General features: G+C 41.2%; 1 protein-coding gene across 1 annotated transcript in view; it reads left to right on the top strand.

Annotated features, from left to right (window-relative positions):
* Positions 1 to 22063, top strand: part of ARHGAP15 (Rho GTPase activating protein 15) — a 369524-nt gene that overhangs the window by 162961 nt on the left and 184500 nt on the right. The window contains exons 6-7 of the mRNA XM_009907693.2: positions 16264 to 16362; positions 18296 to 18422. Of these exons, the coding sequence (XP_009905995.1) occupies positions 16264 to 16362; positions 18296 to 18422 (226 nt within the window). The remainder of the gene's footprint in view (positions 1 to 16263; positions 16363 to 18295; positions 18423 to 22063) is intronic.

The raw sequence follows: 22063 nt of genomic DNA, 5'->3' as shown, positions 1-22063 counted from the left end.
CAACCAACCCCAAACATGAGTCCTGGTGTTGCTACCTTCCTTGCTCTGGAAAGCACTCTTTATATAGATAGATAGATATAGATGATATACTTTTTGAGCATCCTTTTCTGCAAGTCTTCATCACAGATAACGCCCCTGTCTGCAACCATTGGGACTCCTCATGCGCGAAACCGTTGCTTGCATAATTTTCTCTCCCTACGTTGTACTTAAAACGACATTGGCAGCGTAGTCGGCGCTTGATATTCTCCAAAACGTCTCAAAGTTTACAGTGGTGCTGCTGCTGTGTTTTGCACTTGCTGCCACAAAATATCGTGTTGCCACAAAATGTTGTGGGAGCTTCATTTAAATACCATGGGCTGTGCTTTCCCGCCTGGAGTCTGGTGAAAATCAGGGATGACTTCGAATTTGGATTAAAACAGGCAGCAGGAGATTTGCAACAACTTTCTTCTGTTTTCTCCCAGTTCCTAAAGGTTTGGCTAAGCCTAAGCTGGTTTAGGTTCACTCTAGCTTGGGTGTAGCATTCAAACCTATCTCCAGTCTCCTCTTGTACTGATGCAGACATCAGTAAAGATGAATCTTTATTATCAGCAGCTCTCTTCCCACTTTCCTGGACTCATCCTGAGGTGTCACAGCTAAAGAAGGGCAGAGTGGTTTGTGCAGGTAGCAAGCACATGATTTATAGGGTTAAAAATAGAAAAGGTGAACCATGTTTGATAGTGATGTTGCCATGAGTACAACATCATGTGCTTTTACCTGCTTCTCCTCCCCACAGGTAAGAAAATGTGTGCAGATATTTGATATTTGCTCCAAGACCTGGGGCTGCTGATATTTATCACTCTGGGAAATCAGACAACCCTCAGATAAAGCTAATTTCAGCTTTCCCTACCTGCTTGCAGCAGCTTTACTGCCTCTCTGATCTTCACTAGCAGAGTCAATAATTTGTTTGAACAAGTTTTCCATCTAATCATTAACACACTTAAAGCCTATAATGAGCTCTGTATACATGCAAACACATCTTTTTAAGTGCTTATGCAGATTTAAGGGCATTGTTGCCTTGTAAAATGGAAATCAGAGCTTTTTCTCACATAAATGATAGAGCCCTTAATAAGGGATGGATCGGCAGCAACTTCCTAAGTTTATTGAATTTTGTGGTGCTTTTGTCCTTACAAACTGTACTTGGAATCTTTTTAAAGACAAGAAATAAGGCTTTTAAACCTGGATCAGATGCCTCAGAAGATTTTCTCTGACTCCTCTTGTGGCAGTCAGTGAATGAATGGCTTCAGTTCAGAAATTAAAGGAATTTCTCAATAGATTTTTTAATTATTATTATTTGTTTCCTCCTCAACTTTATCAGGCACTGCTCGACTCCCATTGTATTGCTGTAATGATACTTGAAGATAAATCAAGAAATTCATGACTTCGACAATGTAAATAAAGAGACAGGCAACAAGATTAAAGGGGGTACCATTCACGCTCGGTACAACAGCTCGGAGGACACTAGCAGAAGAGTAACCAGCTCAGTGAAAAATCAGAAACTGTGATTGCTATTTAACACTGCAGCTTTTCACAGTAGCTCAGCACAAAGTTGTTTAGCACAGGTGTTTCTGTAAGTCTGATACGTTGGGAAAATTCACAAGGTTCTCCGTCTCTCTTGCTCCGTGTCGGCTGTGAAGTTGGTCCTGCGATGCAGTGAGCAGGTTTCTAGTAGGAAATAGAGCACACAAGCAAATGAGCAAGTTCAAGCAGAAGAGCTGCTCTAGAGTCATTTCCTTGGTTGCTAATTTTTGTGAGGCGTGACAGTAGTGAGGTGAATGACCTGTCACTGAGTGAGCGCGGGGAAAAAGGGGAATAAGCTCTCAGAGTTAAGCGTGAAACTCAGATCCTGTTCTCTCCTTCCATAAAAAAAAAAAAATAAATAAAAAGGCAGCTTCCTTCAATCATATGACCACCAGTGCTCTTTCTTTGTTAAGTGAGATGTTGGGTAAATCCTCACCTGTTTCAGGCTGTCTCGCTTGGTTGTTGAGCTGTGGTGCGTTTCTGCGCTGCCAGCCCGCGCGCTTGCACTTTCAAGAAGAGGCGACGTGGTTATTGTTGCAGTTCTGAACACCTAAAACTCTCAGCAATTTTCCTTGTTTAATCCTCAAGTTCTGGCAATATCTAATTTATAGCTTACGTCTTTGTAAGGTCATCTTCAAAGAGAGGTCCTTCTAGTTAATCTTAGGCACTATGAGCCTGGCTGTGATGCGGAACCAGATCATCACTTCTCAAAAGCAAAGGCCTTTCAGGACCTTAATTGCCAATAAACTCCAGACATTAGTTGAAAACTAGGTAGAACTTCTTACATAGTTATCATTTTTCTCTCTCTTTTTCTTTTTTGTTTTTTTTTTTTTTTCTGTTTTTTTCCCCTCAAGGTGACCTGGCTGTGTTTTGACTAGTAGAGCCAAAGGTAAAAAGGCAACACAACCCTGAAATCATATCTGAAAATTGTATTTCTTTTCTGATACTGCATTCTTCAAGTGGGTAGACAAGGTTACTACTTTGGATTTGCTTCTAACAGTGAAGGAACTGAAGGAAGATGGTGGAGGATTTTGTAGTTTGGGGTGGTTTCTTCCCCTCTAATCCTTCATAAGTTATTCTTTTCTCTAGAAGGTACATCTCTCTCTTTCTGTTAGGCATATAAGTGATAGCTAACTTTGATGCTTGTGGTTCTGCTGTTAATTTCCATGCAGCTCTTACTGACTGTCACTAACATATCTTTTGTTCCCTGAAATATTCACTCTGTGAATAAATAGAACTTTTCTGCTATTTTTTGCTGTGAGTGATTTGCTCATTTCACTCATGCCTGAAAACAGCCCAGGCACTCACTCACTCATGTTCTGGAAGTTGCATGTTGCTTAATGAAGTACCTTGCTGAATCAGGACCACTGTGTTCCAGCAGATGAAAGAAAAGCATATAAGAAGCTGTACTGCCAGGTTCTGCTTTGAATATTTTCCTTCTAATCAAATTTTAGATGTATGAGCATAGCAGATCATGGGTTTGAGAAACAAACAAAAGCTTCCAGTCTTACTCTTGAAAAGCTTTGGGAAATGTTCATGTAATTGGTGCCGTTTAAAGTTCAAACTCACACTTCTCTGCTCATAGAAGCAAGAGAAAGCCTCAGCTCTTTCAGCTCTGATCTGATCAGTTGGTACCCTAAATCACTGGGAAGTAACTTCTCAGTTTCCTTTGTCAGAGTCAAGGATCTGATAACGTTCTTAATTATTTTAGTGACAGGAGAACAGTGCAAGGATTAGGTCGTGGGTGGGTAACAGAACTCTTTTAGTCTGAAATTCTAGTTTCCTTAAGACTTTTCATTTTGCCTCGCAGCTTAAAGTGTTGATGTTACCGACTGGATGGTGCCTTTGAGTTGTGTTCAGCTGAGTTCAGCAAGAGTGATATCTCTAGCAATGTGGTGGGAAGGGCAAGGATCGTGTGCTTCAAGGGTCTGTGGGGAGATGCTCTGGTAACAGCCTTTCTGTATCTGCAGTTTGCTGGATAAGCAGGAGTCTCCTGGCACATCCACAGTACTTGAATTAATATGCAATGATGACATCTTTGGACAAGGAGGCCATAATACATTTTAAAGCATTCTATTTCCCTGTCATCCTGTACTGTACATTTATTGCTGGCAAGAAATGGAACAGTCACTGTTTGGTGTTGTGGGTCTCCTGGTAAATGTGGTCTTGGAGGACTCAATCCCCAAATACCCAACCGCTCCTGTACTTGATCATTTTGCATGGTTTTAGCTTCTCTTGTATTTAGATCCTTAGGTTCCTGAATGAGCTCTCACCCCAAACCTGCATTTGCCTATACTGCAACATCCCAAAGCCTGAAACAGCAAAGAATAGACCAGGCTTTCAGACACAGCATATTTAGAGAAGAGAGAGAGAGTCTGCCAAATTCCCCAAAACCACTTCCCAATTCCCCTCACGAATGGCAGGAAATTACTTGTTATCAGTGGGTAATTCAACCACAAACGTTATTGATTATCCAACCTCAATCTTTACAGTCTTTGATGGCCAAATATTTTGCAATCATTGTCTCTATTTAAACCTAGATGTGATTTTTATTTTGGAAAAAAAAAATAAAATATGGAGGTTTTCGATTTTGCTGTGTGCCACATCACATTGTGGTGAGGCCCTCCAGATTGTCCAGTGTGATAGCCAGGAGCTTGACTGACAGGTGTCAGAATGTGCATCATGCACCTATACATGAAACAAGGCCAAGTCATTAAAAAAAAAATCAGATACTTGAAAATGGTTATTTTTTAAAAATTGTTTTTAAGTAATGTATTTGCTTTTAATATTGGGTATTTGATATATCCCAGAGGACACCAGGAACTCAAAGATATAGAAAGGAGATATGTGTGCTTTTTTATTTATTTATTTTTTTCAATTTCATTATATTCCTTAAAAACTAATACGTTACAAAATCAATCAAAGCAGTTTGTCCTGTTAGTGAGGTCCACAGTTTTATTAACACATTTACCACTAGCTGAATTAAGTTACAGAATCACATAATGGCAGGGGTTGGAATGGACTTCTGGAGATCATAGAAGAGGAGACTCAGGGGAGACCTTATTACTCTCTACAACTACCTGAAGGGAGGTTGTAGACAGACGGATGTTGGTCTCTTCTCCCAGGCGGCCAGTACCAGAACAAGAGGACACAGTCTCAGGCTGCGCCAGGGGAGGTTCAGGCTAGATGTTAGGAAAAAGTTCTATACAGAAAGAGTGATTGCCCATTGGAATGGGCTGCCTGGGGAGGTGGTGGAGTCGCCATCATTGGAGGTTTTCAGGAGAAGACTTGATGGGATGCTTGGTGCCATGGGTTAGTTGTTTAGGTGGTGTTGGATTGGTTGACGGGTTGGATGCAATGATCTTGAAGGTTTCTTCCAACCTGGTTTATTCTATGTATTCTATGTAATGGCTTAGCTTGAAAGGGACCTTAGCATCATTTACTCCAACTTCCCTACCATGCCCAGGGACACCTCTCAACTAGACTTGGCTGCTCAAGGCCTCATCCAACCTGGCCTTTGAATACACCCAGGCAGGAGGCAGTCATAGCCTCCGTGGGCAGCCTATTTTAGAGTCTCACCACCCTCCTACTGAAGAATTTCTTCAGTCCAACCCTCCAGTCTAACCCTGCTCTGTCTCAGCTTCAAACCATTCCCCCTTGTCCTGTCTCTAGACACTCTCATGACAAGTTCCTCTGCAGCCTTTCCTGCAGGACCCCTTCAGGTATTGGAAGGCAGCTCTGAGGTTCCCCTGGAGCCTTCTCTTCTGTAGGCTGAACAGCTCCAGCTTCCTTAGCCTATCCTCCTAGCAGAAGCATTCCAGGTGACAAAATGTATTCATCATTGTCTTAAATCTCTGAAACATCATTTTTATTAGAACACTAATTAATTTTAATATAGAAATCTTTTTGGTGGCTGTAGTTGGAAATGTTTGTTTTCTGAAATGGGTTTAATAGCCTTACTCAAAACATTTCTCATCCTGTTTAGCTTCTCTTAATATTTACCTATAAACAGAGCTGGGAAGAGGCAAACCAAAGATGTTCTGCATTGTTTGCTCCCTGCATGCAAGGCGAGATAGTCACTATTATATTTTCCTGCCTGTAACACTTAGGAACTTGACACAGCTGGCAGAGTCTGTGTTCAGATCATGGACCAGCTTTGATGTCTTACATTGTTATTAAACAATAGCTGGCATGGTCACATAGCAGCAGGATATTACACTTACCATTCAGCAGACCTGTTTTTATAGAAGGGGACCTCCTGCCTCCTTGCCCCAGGCCACAAAACCCTCTACTGCAGAGATGGTGTTTCGGATTTCTAGCAGTGGGAGTATTCTTGTGTTGTTGTTGTCCTGGCTTTTGGCAAGTTAATAAAATAATGTAAACAGCTTTTTTGGAGACTGACCCCTCCCTGCGTTCTACACGCTCAGTACGCAGGGAGGTTCCGAGTCACCCAGCGGAATAAAAACCCCAACCAAACAAAACAGAAACTATCCAAATGAAAGAAAAATGGTAAATGTAACAATGAAAAAAAATCCCATTCAGCAGCGCTGTTTCATCTCTAAGAGATGCTTTATTCAACAGCAGGTATCAATCCCCACAAGTAACAGCTGCTATCAGAGGATTTGCAGGTACACCTTTGTTCACCGCTAACCGAATTTGTGTCAGTGTTATAATGCGTCGGATCCCTGCTTTTCACTCAAACCAGGATTAGCACTGACTCGGGCTGGAGGGCATTCGAGCTGCTGTTCTTCTTTTAGCTGTATTTCTCTGTAAACATCTAATTGTCTCCAAAAGTGATGTACAGTATGCAAAAAGACCTGAATTCAATGCAAATAAGCGTGTGCAGCTCTGAAGTTAACAGGTGTTCTCATTAGCGTAAGGAGACAAGGAACGATTCTTGAATGTTTTATAAACACTTATAACCACGGCCAACTACGCTTCTATAAGTATAAAGATACTCAGAGCAACATCTCTCTTTTTGTGTGTGTGTGTGTCTCTTATTGTGCACTCTCAGCACTTATTAATAGGAGACATGTGTCAGTAAATGAAATACTAAAAAGCCAGTACCAGCTTCTGCCTGCAAATAATGGTAGCTGCAAAATGTTCTGCTCCTGGTGAATAAATTTCAGGCTTAAAATAAGAGTCAACGAAATGAAATCTTTACACACCACACATCTATATTTTAAACATATATCTTTGCTTGCGCTGAAAGTAGAGCATCCATCCTCCCTTGGATATTTTTGTTTGTTACGAGGACTTATCACGTCGAGTCTCACTCACATATATCACAAAGTGTTATAACATGCATATAAAATTGGACAGGAGGACCATCCATCACTAGGTATTGTCCAGCTGGTGAAACTAAGAAAGGCAAGACTTCTCTAAGAAACCATTGCCACTATCTCTGTGTGTGGCTGTGTAATATATGGCTTCAGATTGCAAAGGCAATAACAGTAAAATATTACCCCAAGGAGGAAAGTAGCTGGCAGTAGGTATTCCTACATTTCTTTTAGTCTTCGTCTCCGGACAAAATGTGCAATTGTCTATTCCCTTATTTCCCGCATCGCACAGCCATGGCTGAATTGTGTCTTAATTATTATCTCTTGCTTCTCTGCTTTGAGCTGCTTTTGGGGGTGCTTCTTTCTCACTTCCCAAGCCTGGCAACTTCCATTTCCCTTGACTTGGACTTAACAGATAGCAGAATCCTATCCATTCCTCTCCCATGGCAAGGGCAGTGCATCCGTGAGGCTGGAGCAGAGGGTACTCTGTGAGGGGGGTAGATGGGAGGCTACATGCATGTGTCTGACATCCAGGATGGTTATCTGCTGCTTATCTCACATCTCCTGTTTTGCTCTTTGCCCTCTGAAGAACCCCTCTTCTCCCATGCTGATCCAAGTGATCCAGCTGTGTCTCACGCAGGCTATAATACTGGTGTGGCAGATCAGCAGGAAATGCTTCCTCCAGGTACATTCCTTGGATGTTTAGCAGAAAGTACTTACTCTTCTTTACCTTCCTTTTTGCTCAGACAGCATGTGTTTTCTTTTCACACATCTCCAAAGTAAGATCTGCACTAGTAAGTGAAAAAGGGAGAACTACAAACTGTTCTTTGAAATTGATGGAAGCTTCCCCAGTACCCCTGGGAAAGCACTGGACCTTTCTTTCTTCAAGTAGGCTCTGTCCACCTCTAGTCTGAGCTCCTCTTCCCATCCAAGGTGGAGTTTGGTTCTCTTGGGGCCTAGTAAGCTTTAATTGTGAACCTCCTATTTGTTCAGTGTCTTCCTTACAAGTGCTGTAAATCAGTTCTTCTGTAACTGAGATTCTTTGCAGCCAGGAAGGACAGGAAAAAGTTTGTTTTATAGCGAAGGGAGAAGACCTGATTCTCTCCTTGCTAGCATTAATGTAATTCAATAGGAGCTGGTGTATGTTATGAGTCCATTGCACAGCAGAAAGGGAAGCACTAGCCTCCAAGATTTATTTTTATTTTTATTTCCTGTTAACAGTCCCAGAGTTCATAATTTTATTACTAAATTCAGTTGACGGACTCAGTTCGAGGAACTTACCAGGAAAAGAACAACTTATTTGTCCATCGCTACTACAATACAGTTTTGTTCAAAAATGTATTCTTTCTCAGAAGTTTGATCCCAGACTCGAGGCTGTTGAATCCACTTCAGAGTCACTGGTGTGTGTACCCCAAACACTGGAGTAATTTCCCTAGAAAAGCAACTTACTGCATCCAAGCAGGTTGCTTTGATACGATGACCCCTCGAGGATTCCCAGAAAACGGAGTAAGTCACACCGCAAGGCGACGCAACCCAGGATGCATCTTGTAAACATCTGGCAGCAATTGGCCTTACAATTGCTAATATTGCAGAAGTTGTGAAAACACAGGATCTGTTTGTTGCCTCTTTGCAGTGCTGGTTTTCACAGCAATTTTTACAGAGTCAGAAGAAGCAGGGTAATTATAACATAAGGTTCAACATCTTTAGATGTGTAGAACATTTTTTTTTCCTGTTGCTTAAAACAAATATTCCCTGAGAAAGTATAAAACATTTTTCTGACTTGCAAAGTTTTTGCAGTCTATCATTTAAATTACTTAAATAAAGGGAGCTTTACTACTCCCCAAAGCTGAGAATATAACACCCGCCATGCATATTAGCTTGATCTTTTTGACAGACCAGAAAAGTGTTTGTGTGTGCCAATTAAAACAAAAATGGATCCCCAGTGGCTTGTTCCTCACACAACTTCTGAAGACTGCTATCATTGTGTGCTGGGGTAACCCTGGACAAGGCGGCTGTCCAAAGCAAACAAACTTTTCCAAACTTTCATGACAGATGGGGGTTACAAATGCATTTTAATAAGAGAGTTGCCAAAGCAACTTTTTCTTCTTCTCTCCCTGCCCCGCCTCCCCGCTCCCCCCCTTGCAATCAACCTATATTTACTTAACATCTAGCAACATTGGGAACACAAGGCAGATACTTTCTCACCATTTTTTTTTAACAAATATCTGTGTTTTGTTTTGTTTTGTTTTTCTGAAAGATTGGTTGAAGACCTTTTCTTTCAGGCTGGTATTTCCTCCATCACTTCAATGTTAACTTTGCTCCACATCCAAAGGACTGCTGGATTGATGAAGCCAGACTGTAAGATGAGACAGACAATCTGCTTGATAAGGAAATCTCTTTGGTAGTCATAAACATCTTAGAGACCTTGAAGTAATTTAACTATCAGCATAACCATGACTACCTCTGCTTGATAGGCTGAATCATATAACAGATATGAGATGCAGGATGAAAATAGCACAGCTCAATACTGAAGCCTTTTGTTTTCTTTTATTTGCATTTCTTGAATATTAGGCTCAGTGCAGCGCAGAGAGATATTTTATTTATCCTTTCTGCTGCTCATTCATTCAGCATAAACATGGCCAAGAGACTGGATTATCTGTGGGAAGGAATTTAAGATCAACTTCCAGAGATGCAGTTAGACTTTTGACTTTTTTCTTTCTTTCTTTCTTTCTTTCTTTTTTTTTTCCCCAAAACTTCCCTATCTCTGTCCCTGTTTAATTCAAATCCACTTAATTAAACCACTAAGGAGCATAGTGTCTCCCAACTTTAATTAATTCTCCTTCTACTGTGGGGATGGACACATGAGTATCTGTGTCTTCTGTGTTTATTCTCAAGATGTATTTTATTCTAATGATTTTTTTAAAGAATATTTAGAAAGAGAGCAGTCCTGGCCTCCTTTTTAGTTTTCTTTTCTTTCCTTCTTCTTCTTTGTTTTTCACTCTTTTCTCACTTTTCCTTTCCCAGCCCTGGTGGCTGCCAAGCACATGTAGAGTGGCATGTCCTGTGTTATATGGGCTGGGTGGCTAGATCCCACCTTGCAAAAATATCTCAGGAAAAAAGTCTGTATTCCTCTTCAGAATGGGGACTCAGAATGATTAGCATGATCAGGGGAAGGAAAAAAAAACAGGCCTTTGTACAAGAGCAAGGTGAGATGAAGGGGGAAGAGTGAGAGCTTTTGAGCTAGAAATGCTCCAGCAACTCTCATTTCCTTTTTTTCCTACACATATCAAGGGCAGCACTCCCAATGCACAGTGCAACAAGAGGAACACATTTTATTGAATTTCTGCACGCAGAGGTATCTGTCAATCCAAGTTTAAATCACTTAGTGCTCACCACAAGCTGTGGGAGTCCCAGGTGACATCCAAAATTTAGGTTTTCTGCACTGGATTCTGCACAAGACTAGTGTCTGGATAGGGATCCGCACTCCAGAAATGTCCAATAAACACAGAATTGTCAGGGTTGGAAGACACCTCAAGGATCATCCAGTTCCAACTCCCCTGCCATGGGCAGGGACACCTCACACTACAGCAGATTGCCCACAGCCACATCCAGCCTGGCCTTCAAAACCTCCAAGGATGAGGTTTCCACCACCTCCCTGCGCAACCTGTGCCAGTGTCTCACCACCCCCATGGGGAAGAACTTCTTGCTAACATCCAACCTGAATCCACCTACTTCTATTTTTGCTCCATTCCCCCTAGTCTTGTCACTACCTGACATCCTACGAAGTCACTCCCCAGCTTTCTTGTTATGCCCCTTTCAGATACTGGAAGGCCACAATTAGGTCTCCTCGGAGCCTTGTCTTCTGCAGACTGAACAACCCCAACTCTCAGCCTGTCCTCATAGGAGAGGAGCTCCAGCCCTCTGATCATCCTTGTGGCTCTTCTCTGGACACGTTCCAGCACATTCTGATCTTTCCTGTAATAGGGGCTCCAGAAGTGGACACAGTGCTCCAGGTGGGGTCTCACCAGTGCTGCTTCAATGGGTAGGTCACATGAAGCTTCACCCCAATTGTCCACATTTTTTCTGTCTGTCCCATGTTCAGAGGTGCTTGACCAATGTCTTGTTTCAGTTTCTGGCTGAAGTAAGAACTATGTGGTGGTTCCTTGCTGACCATACATGAGATATACGTGAGCCACACACTTCCCAGACTCCTCACTCTGTTCCCTTTTGCTGCAGGGTACAGATTGTGAAAGTTGTTTTGTTGAGGTTTTTTTTCCTGCATTTCTCCTTCCCCATAGGATTCTTCACTTCCTGTATTAAAGTTTGTTCTTGGCATTGTCTGAAAATAGTTCATCACTGCAAATAATAGTTATAGCCACCAGAGATGCATAAGTACCCTTTGAAGTGAGCGAATCAATGAGATGGTTTTGTATTTTTGTTTTGCTCTGTGAATTTCCTGCCCTTTTCCCCATCTCCACAGAGTGCCTATCAGCAGGGCTGCTAGAATTACCTCCATCCCTGTCCAGTAGCTAAAATAAATGTAAGAAATAAATGTATCTGTTGAAATGTCTATTGGTGAAGAATTAGAGGGATGCTAGCAAGGAGGTTTTTCAATTTTTCCCCCACAGCTGTGCAGTAGTGTCCATCCCAAGGTTTGCAGGAAGACTTTGGGTAGAATACCCTGAGCTTACCCCCATGGTGCTTCTCTGGCTATTATTTCCTATGTTCCATTGGTGTAGGTAGTCTGTGAAAGGGAAAAATCTCTAAGACATGTTCTAAAAGATGTTTTTTTTCAGAAGGCTATGAAAATGATCAGGGGTTTGAAGCACCTCTGCTACAGACAGGCTGAGGGAGCTGGGGGTGTTCAGCCTGGAAAAGAGAAAGCTCTGGGGAGACCTAATAGCAGCCTTCCAGTACCTGAAAGGGACTACAAGAAGGCTGCAGAGAGACTGTTTGCAAAGGACAGGACAAGGGGCAATGGTTTCAAACTAGGAAAGAGCAGATTTAGACTGGATATTAGGAGCAAGTGCTTTACTATGAGTGTGGTGGAACACTGGAACAGGTTGCCCAGGGAGATGGTTGGGGCCCCATCCCCAGAGATATTCAAGATGAGGTTTGGTAGGGCTCTGGGCAACCTGATCTAGTTGTGGATGTCCTTGCTGACTGCAGAGGGATTTGGACTAGATGACCTTTGGAGGTTGGTTCCAACCCAGACCATTCTAAGATTCAGGTGATCTATAAAATTTTGGAAGTCCTGGAGGAACACAGCCACGCATGGCAAGATAACGTGTCCCAGAGTACAACCAAGTGCAGGGAAAAGAGATGATTTGCAGGATTTTTAAGAACTGATGATCCTGGGGAGGGTCCAAGCTGTATTTATGCATTATAAAATGGAAATGGTATTAATTAGTGCCCCATCTTTCCTACCTATATAGGTGAAATAATAATTTCCTACCTATATAGGTGTCTTCTTGTTGAATAACATAGGGTCTAGTTGAACACAAACTTGGTACATCATTATAACAACATGCAAAAGAAAATCTCATCCCTCCATTTGCAGCTATATAAGGTGACAAGAGAAATCCTTAATAAGCCACAAATAGAATACCATAAAAAGTGTTTCACACCTGCCCTCCCTTCCCCTCTCTTTCCCACACTTGGTTGGCAGCCCAGCAGTGCATTGAGTTTAACGCACATTTACCTGCGGTGAGCCGATATTTGCCGAGGATCAATGTTTAACAGCAGGACTGTGCTACAGTTCCTTGTAAAACTACCATGTGAGTGGGATTCAGCCTTTGAAGTGATGTTTTTTCCCAAGGTGCTATAGCAAGAAAAAGAGAATCCGGGCATCCAGGCTCTTTCATAAGCAACGTGAAGGGCACACCCTTTGTAAATAAGAAAGTTAATGTCAGTTGTCATCCTCATGGGTATTTACTGCCAACAGCAGCATCATAATTCTGCCTGGTAAGGTAAAGCTAATTCCAGACTGTAGCCTTTGCAAAAATGATGGCAATGAGAGTGGGATTTCAGGGAATATTTAAATAAGTGAAGTACCTGGCACAATGGAGGCTGGCAGCTCTATCTGGAGCACTTCATTTTCTTTTCTTTTCGTTGTCTTTTCTATTATTTTTTTTTTCCTTCCCCAGATTTGTCTTTCATTTGTTTCTTTGGTGGCTGTGTTTATTTCGGCGGTGCCTGATGGAGGGATGGTGTGTTAGCACGCCTTAATATTGAACAATTTATGCTTGTTGTTAGTTATACATCATTTAGGGCTGTGATCATAAATTGTTCAATCACAAGGTTCAGTCAAAAGCAAGCATTCTTTACTGATGTCTTTTCCCAAGGGTGTTGAAAATTCGATTGTTCAAAGTGCAAATATGGTTTAGCAATCCCTTCCAAGAACCATTTATCAGAAATCCTAAGGAGGTAATATATAAAAGTGGGATAGGAAACCTGCACATTAAATGGGATTTACCAGCCAAAGCCTTTGGAACTGCTTTCCTGTGAATGACTGGAATGGAGCAGAACAAAGTCAATTACTGACTGTAATTAAGGAGTGGATGCGTTTAAACTGTAGAGAGCAGTAGCAGTCTTCTTGAAACTGTCTGGTTACTCTGAAGATTAGTCTGAGGAAAGAAAGGAAAGGACTTGAACCAGATCTTACAGAAAGTATATTTTAAATTAATTCCCTTCCCTCTATCCTCTGATCTGGTTTTACAGATTTGCTCATAAGCCACTGATAATATATGATTACCAAAATAACACCTTCAGACAAAGAAACTTTCAGCCTGCATTTTGCTTTGGTCTCGTTAGCAATGGAGTATCTTCTTTGCATATCATACACTGCAAATGTTTATGCAGTGCTGAACACTTGTGCTTTAATAAAGCCTGAATTTACTGAACGGAAGACTGAGCGATGCTGTGTCCCTTTATAAGCCTTCAAAATGCAGGGAATCTAATTATATATGTTGCTCTTACTTTGAAAATGTTATTCCCTTTTACAATTTTAATAACGATTTGTTTATACTGGGAGAGAGGCATTAGGCTGAATTGTTGCCTGTGTTTAGTCTAATTCCTATCTGCGTGTATACATTAATAAATGGTGATATAATGCAATATATTTGGAACCCAAACCTTGCCCTGGGAGCCAGGCACAGAGCTGGGGGTCAGCTCTTTCAGCTGCTCACCTTAAGTTGAAGTCGGACTTTTGGGTTGTTGTTTTTATTTTTTTTCCCCCTATTTTTCTTTTCTTTTCATAAAGGTAGCTGAGTGTGTGAGTGGTGATTAACACTATGGCTGGGGACTAATAAGGCAATTAAAGTTTCCCCAGTAACTAACGCTCCCATATAGACTGGGAACAATGGGGCGGTTGAAGGTCTGCTCCTGACGGGTGCGGACAGGACGGGATGAACATCTGCAGCAGGGCAGCCTCCGAGCCCGCGCCGGGGGACCATTCCCACATTCTCTGCAGCGCTCTCACAGGATGTCTCCGCTGGAGCTGCTGTGCTGACGGGATTTTCCTTAATGCTGATGACTTTGGAAACCTTCCTTACAGGCATTTCCTCAATAAAGGGAGGGTTATAGAACAATTAATGAAACATTATGCTGGTTCCCCACACCCCACCCCACCCCTTTTCCCCCTTTTTTCTTCTTTTATCCCCCTTTTTCTTCTTTTATCCCCCTTTTTCTTCTTTTATCCCCCTTTTTCTTCTTTTATCCCCCTTTTTTTCCTCCCCTTTTTTCTCCTTTCCCCCTTTTTTCTCCTTTCCCCCATTTTTCTCCTTTTCCCCTTTTTTCTCCTTTTCCCCTTTTTTCTCCTTTCCCCCTTTTTTCTCCTTCCCCCCCCGTTTTTCTCCTTCCCTTTTTCTTCCTTTCCCCCCTTTTTTCCTTCCTGTTTTCCTTTTTTCTTTTTTTTTTTTTTTTTTTCCTTCCCCTATTAGTATTTCAGATTTAAGAAAGCTGTGGGGAGAAGTAGTCAGGCTGCTGAGGAATTGTTGTTTCTTTTATGCCTTAGTAAAAACTCCTGACATGGGACAGATGCAGTGAAACAGTAGCACCTCAGGTTGATTGATTTACATATATAAGCTGTGCCAGGTCTTAATGGCTTTGCTCTGCTTTTCCTCACACTTTGGTCAGAAAGAAATCTGTGTCATCCACTGCATGCAGCCATTCCCAAACAACACCTGAAAGGTTTTGGTTCTGAATAATATCATGTCCCAGTGAGCATCCCAGACCTTCATTCCACGCCCCCTGAAAAAATTGACAAACTAGGTGAACAATTCCCAAGCATGCATTCTTCTGAGTTGTGTGGAAGCAACTCTTAACAGCCAAAAATAAGAGAAAAGCTTTGGTTTCAGAGCTGATGGAAGCTGAGCTGATTTGAAGTGTGGACAGGACAAGCTCCTGCCCCTTGTAAAATGTGCTGGAGATCCCACACTCCACTCATTTGTCTGCAAACGTGCAGAGCTGTTGTGCCCTGGGTCATGGTCTGTGGTGATGTGCAGCAGGGCTCTGCTCAATAATCCCAGGGCAGAGCACTCCACAGCTCTATGCCTCACTTTTGCCATCTGTAGAATGATCTTTACAACCTGCTGTGTGAAATATCTAGATAGATTTTTTTTTTTCCAAGTGTTTTGTTATTATCATGGTGGTTTAAAGAAGTAGAGGGCAACAGAATACGCATGCATATTCCAGGCCGATATTGTCAGGCAGTGAAGCAGCGTTATCAGGGGATTGGATATTCTTTGATAAATATTCCCAGTGAGTGGGTCAAAAATGTAAATCAACTTCTATTCAGACAAACTGGGGATTTTATTTTTTTTTTTCATGAGAAATGGGCTCCTAATTACCCAGCTACAGCCACCTTTGATGGTTTGGGTTTGTTTCTTTTTTGTTTGTTTGTTTGAATGTGTAAAAGAGTGACATGATTAATTTTATCAAAATGCTTGGAAGTGGGCTCTGGAAACCCAGGTATAGAATCAATGTGGACATTACAGAATGGAGGTACCAGGTAGAAAACAAAACAAAACAAAACAATAATAGCAGCAAACTAGAAGTGGGAAGTGAGAACACCAAGCATTAATCCTCATATTATATTCATTTCTTTCCAGGTCACTTTGGTTTGCATTTGAACTGTGCCTTGCAGCACTGAGTTTCCTGGCTTTTCTTAACTTTTGTCACATTCCCCTGATTTTTGCACTATTTGTGTTCAGTGGTTGCGTTGCTGAGACAATATCTCGTTTGTTGTGACACATTCAAAACAGTTTTCAGACAGAGGTTGCAAACTCCTCAGTAACTCGGCACTCCAGGAGATGATTCTTGGTACAAAGGGAAGGCATTGGGGGGGGGGCATATAAGAGGCAAGAGAAGAAAAATCCTCTGCCTGGTGCATCCTTTTCTTACCTGTGTGTGCCCATGTCCTCCCTAGATCACGACAGTGTCAGGAAATGAGTTCCTCCTCCAGTCGGATATCGACTTCCTCATATTGGATTGGTTCCACGCTATCAAAAATGCAATTGACAGATTGGTATGTATTTGTTTTGGCTGTTACCTTTATTAATTAAGATGTAGCAATTTCAACTTCATTTGCCCAGGCATCTCTACAGGTTTTTTAGGCAGTCAGCAGCGAGCTAGACATGCCTTCCTCTGGAGGAGATGAAAAAAGAAAAAAAAAATGTATGCAAATCTACTCCAAAATGTCAGATAAACAAGGTTGTTGAACACACACACACACACACACACACACACACACAAAAATGGCATTTGATTCTTGCCTCCAAACGGAGCTCTACGTTTCCTCCTCTGAAATAACAAGGACGTTGGTTTGCTGAGGGTTGTAAAAGCACACAAGCACTTAATAACTAATGAATTTTCTGCATTTTCTGTTTATGCAGCCTACAGTATATAATCTTCAATAGAACTATTAATACATTTGAGCCTTTTATGAATTTTTGTATTACTTATTCAGAAGAATAACACCAGCAAATAATATTCCTTTGTAACTGATTGCTGTTATTCTCCCAGGAAGGCTGGGGGTTTTCTACTAGAAGTAAGCAGGGCTGTGTTTTATTAAAACAGTTTTTAATTACCAAACCAGATTCAGCTGTAGCTTTTTCTTTCTTTTCTTTTCTTTCTTTTCTTTTTCTTTTTTTTTTTTTTTTTTAAATTTATTTTATTTTTTTGCCACTCTCAGTACAAATTCCAAATGTCTTCCTCCTACCCCTGCCTGGTCCAAGAACATATTCTTTTCAGAGGGCACCGACTTTCCTTGTTCAATGCAGAAGCTGTTGGGAGAATAATATCCCCATTTCTTGCATTTTTCAGAGGTTTTGCTGCAATGGAATTGGCAGAGCAGTCTCTTTGAAAGGGTTAATCTGAACACAGCTACTGTTTCCTTAAAGAGCTGCAAACATTATATTACCCTGAGGCTATAATCAGCAAAGGAAAGTTTGATCTGATGATGTATGTCTTCATATTGTACATTTCATTGGGTGCGTGAGGATATTGATATCCCACTGAAGATTCTGGGGTGGAGTTTTCTGTGGAGACTCAGGACACTTTCTTAACATTATTTTTGCCTGCTATTCAGCTAAACAGCTACTAGACTTGACTGGGTTTTTAAGTGCAGCTAAGGTGGTATTGTGGTATCAGCAGCTCTGAGTGTGCAGTGAAGCAGAGCAGCAGCAGCTGGTGGGACACAACCTGTAAAGGGTTGCGGTACCCAAGGGCAGGGCTTGTCCCAACAGTGAAGGTTTGACTTTGGTGCGTGGGCAGGAGAAGATGTCACCATGAAGCACTACTCAGTGACCATCTCAGAGATGTTATTTATTTTTGTTTGAAAACTCTGAAGGAGTGTGTAAAGCCATGATGGCTAAATCTCACCTGATCTGACAGGTGTGGGAAGAGACGTGTGGTTAGGCAGAATGTCACCTCCCATTTTCTTTTATTCCTCTTCTCCATTAACGGGCCCTAATTGTCACTTGGTACGCCAGTGATTTAAAGCAAAAGAAGTCTCTCTTTCCTAAGCTTAAAGCAGCAGAATTCAGCCCCAAATGTGTAAGGATGTCTGAAACAATTGTGTTTGCAAGAATATTTACTGTATCTAAACCAGAAAGGCAATTTAAACACCCTTCCTCTTTGCAGGCACTTGGAAGCAGCCTGCAATGTGGAAATAATTTGGGTCTCTAAAGCCTGCAGAAGTAGGCCTTTTGTTTGCCTCACTTAAATAAGAATTTATCTCAGAAATTAAGATCAGTCTGTCAGACCCATAAAAGCTCTGCCATATGACAAATTCTTGCATTACACTTTCCTTAAATTATATACTCGCTGCATCACTTGCTCTGTGTGTGTGTCTGTTAGCTCCTGATTCTGTGCTGCCATTCTCTGATCTCTTGCTTCATTCTTACAAATAGTTTTATTAAAAGCACACATACCCATACATATATTTCTTCTTTTCCCAGTCAAAAGAACGGAGTTGTACATCGAAAAATGTGGAACTCAAACTCAGAAGATCCTCCAGCATCGAATTACTGAATAGCTTAGACACTGAATCCAAAGAACCAAAGCCTGAACACAGAAAATCTTTAAGTAAGGCTTTTTTCTTTCCTGAATTTATTTTTTCCCCCCTTTCCTTTTTTAAACAACTGTGCCATTACAGGGTAAGATAATTTTTATTACATGCAGAATGTAAGGAAGATCACTGAGAATTTGAAAGCTGAATGTGTTCTGTGCTGATATACATAACTTGCATTTAAGTAAAGACAGTTACTAGCTCTAGACTTTTAAAGGGTGACATTCTCTCCTAAACAAAATAAATTTGTTTAGGAGCAGAGACATTTATTCAAGCCATTTATTTTTAAAAACAAGCAACATGAGTCCTATGTTAATGGTCTGTTGCAGTTGCTTTGTTTCCATTTTAGCAAAATACCTCAAATTGCCAGAGTAATTTTGTCTGTTGTGTATTTTATACAGCGAATTGCTGAAGGACCTGACACATCCTCTCTAGCCGACAATCAGTGCTGTATCTGTAATTGTAGAGAAGGTAAATTCCAGGGATTGAGGTTGATTTTTGTCAGTGATTAGAAAAGAAAGTGATCTAAAACTAGCAGGGCTGTGCTTTGCTCCACTGAGACTTTCCCAATTTGTGCCGAGCTGCTCATGATACTGTGAGCAGGAGAGGCAGGAGCTGGTGGTGGCCCTGAATCCCTCACTCTCTGCAGTAGTAGTAGTATTTTTTTTTTCATTTCACCCTCTGTCCTAAATCTTTGTTTTGCTCCTTTGTTTGGCTGGAGATTCACATACCGCTTCTAATGTAAGCACCGTGACAGTTTCAGACTTGCATTGCTGGTACGCGATACCTAGAGGTACCCAAGTGCTGTGCAGGAATTTGCCTGCACACATTTGAGAGCAGGATCAAAGCCTTAAAGCCTAAGAAAGGAGAAAAAGACCCCAAATAGCTGTTTTTAATGATAATTATCCACACAATCATAAATACATGCACACATGCATGCATGCATACAGACACAGACACAGAGATTCGTTAAACAGTCTCTTTTTTGCAGACCAAAGGTTCTCGTTGTTGTTGTTCTATTATGTTGGAGATTTGGATTTGTTGTTGGTTTGGGTTGGGTTATTTTAAGGTTTTTTTCTTTGCCCATGAAATATAAAATAGCTTGAATGGACCTTGTGAAAAATTGCCCCAATATCCTGGTGCCATGTATTATGCTGCATTTCTCAGAGGATGGGGGGTGGGGGGGGAATCAGACAGAGAGTCTAGTAAGTTTGGAGGGCCTGATTCTGCTCTTATTGTAGCTGATAGCAAACTGTCTGAGCACTCAGGGAATTTTTATTTATTTATTTAGACTTCTCACATATCTTTAAATGATAATTTGTCAGACGAAACAGAAGTAGTGAATACGAGCAGTGACAGAGGCTTCGTCCACGTTTCTTTTCAAACCTTAAGAGAAATCCTGCACAACCTCCTTTTTTGTTGTTGTTGTTGTTAAAGGGCTGTTTAAAACTCTCACAAAAAAATGTGAAAATCTCTGCTGTGAAGATCTCACCGAATCGAAGCCTGCATGTAAATAGTGGAGGTTGGATTGCTCCTGAAATATGTATTCAGAACTTTGTGGTGTGTTTTTTTTTTCCCCCCTTCTTTTTGGCCCCTTGAGATCAAGCAATTATGTGGAATTAGAAAAAAAAATAATCATATTATTCACTTACTTATTAGTAGTCTAAGCACAAACTGTATTGTCAGTTTTCTGCCTTTGGCTTTCTGTGCCCTTAATGTTCACACAAGTATCGTAGCCAGAATTATCGGCAGCTAGAGCCAAAATTGCTTTAAAAAGGCATGAGAACTGGTAATGACACATTGTTAGCAGTTAACAGGTGGTCGTTTCATTGTCCAGTTTGACTGCAGAGCACAGAGAAGATATGTGCAATCTCTGCAAGTGTCTTTATAAAGTTCTCACAAAGTTTAACAATTTCAGCGTTTTACACACAGCCCTCTTACATTATTGACTCCTGCCAATGCCAAATCCAAACAAAGGAGATTTTTATTTGTTGTTTGGGTTTGTTTTCTTTTTTTAATAGATGGTTTAAAACTCCTCCAGTTTGACACAGCAGACGAGCAACTGATGTCTTAGCAGGCCACCCCCCACTCCCCCCACCTCCACCCCTGCCAAATAATCCTTAGTGAAATATTCAGACAGTTCGGACTCGTTGATAGTTAACTTCTCTACATTTGAAGGGCTGCAATAGAAAAAAAAAGGAGAAAGAAAAAAAAGGCCAGTTGTAGACTTGGTATTGCTTTGTCATGAGATTTGGTTAGTAGCACAAGTTTGGAAGTGTCAGGCATATTCTAACCAAAGTCTTCCTCTTTATTTTAAAACTGAGGAGCCTGGCCCTAGAGAATTAGCAACAGGAATTTGGGTTTGGTATTTAATCCTAATTGCTTTTGCTTACACTCCAAGGACAAATGGCAATTGTCCATTATGCTTTTCTTTCTTTTCTTTCTTTTCTCTCTTTTCTCTCTTTTCTCTCTTTTCTCTCTTTTCTCTCTTTTCTCTCTTTTCTCTCTTTCTCTCTTTCTCTCTTTCTCTCTTTCTCTCTTTCTCTCTTTCTCTCTTTCTCTCTTTCTCTCTTTCTCTCTCCCTTGCTTTCTCTCTTTCTCTCTCTCTTTCTCTCTTTCTCTCTCTTTCTCTCTCTCTCTCTTTCTCTCTCTTTCTCTCTCTTTCTCTCTCTTTCTCTCTCTTTCTCTCTCTTTCTCTCTCTTTCTCTCTCACTCTTCCTTTCTCTCTCTCTCTCTTTCTCTCTCTCTCTCTCTTTCTCTATTATTTTTTTTTTAGCTGTAGACACTCATTTCATTGAAAATTGGGCTCAAACTGCCAGGCTCAATTTCCAAAGTTCACAGAATGTCCATCTTTATAGTCATGCAGCCTTTCAGTGGCTCCTCACCCAGCTTGGATTGAACTCATGTTCTAATTGAAGTTTTCTTGAGCTGGGAGGAAACCAAGGATGGCCCTGGGGAACATTACCAAAATATGTAAAACTCTGATCCTGCTCTTAAATGCATGGAAAAAAAGATTAATCTTTACTCTGTGATGCCAACTATTTCTCTGATTTCATTTCTGCAGCTAATGTTGGGTCAGAAAGAACATGTTTTCACCCTAGCAGCCTCCCCCGTTAGGAGCTGTATACATTTGGTGCAAGGAAACTTCTCTTTATGCAAATAAGTGTTACTCTAAACCAGTAATTTTTTAAAAAAAATTAGTGGCAGACTTCATAAGTTCCAAGTAATTTAGTTATCATTCAGACTGGAGGTTTTTGTTGGGTTGTTGGGTTGGTTGTTTTTTTTTTTTTTTTTTTTTTTTCTTTCCTCCTAAGAATGCCAAAAAACCCTCCTAATTAGTACCAATTATAATTGGGTCTGCTGGTAGGTGGTCTGCCACGTTAGTTTTTATACTGCACCTGGGTTAGACTGAAATGCTGCCTTAGATGTCCCAGGCACGATGTCTCGGATGGCGGCTTAGGCTTAGGTGCTGTCACAGCGCATGAGAGATAGGGAAAGGATCTGGGCACTCAGGGGTCCCAGAAATCATTCATCACTCCAAAATCCAAGAGGTCTTATTGTGTGTATGGACTACAGAAGCTGTCAGGACAGTCACGTCATGGGCAATGAAACCAGCTCCACGCGTTCCACTAAGTTTGATGTTGATTTTCCTCTCCGT

Source organism: Dryobates pubescens, chromosome 2, assembly GCF_014839835.1.
Source record: "Dryobates pubescens isolate bDryPub1 chromosome 2, bDryPub1.pri, whole genome shotgun sequence".
NCBI classification, from domain to species: Eukaryota; Metazoa; Chordata; class Aves; order Piciformes; family Picidae; genus Dryobates; species Dryobates pubescens.
Note: the sequence above shows the minus strand (reverse complement) of the source record. Positions and strands in the feature narration are given on the sequence as shown.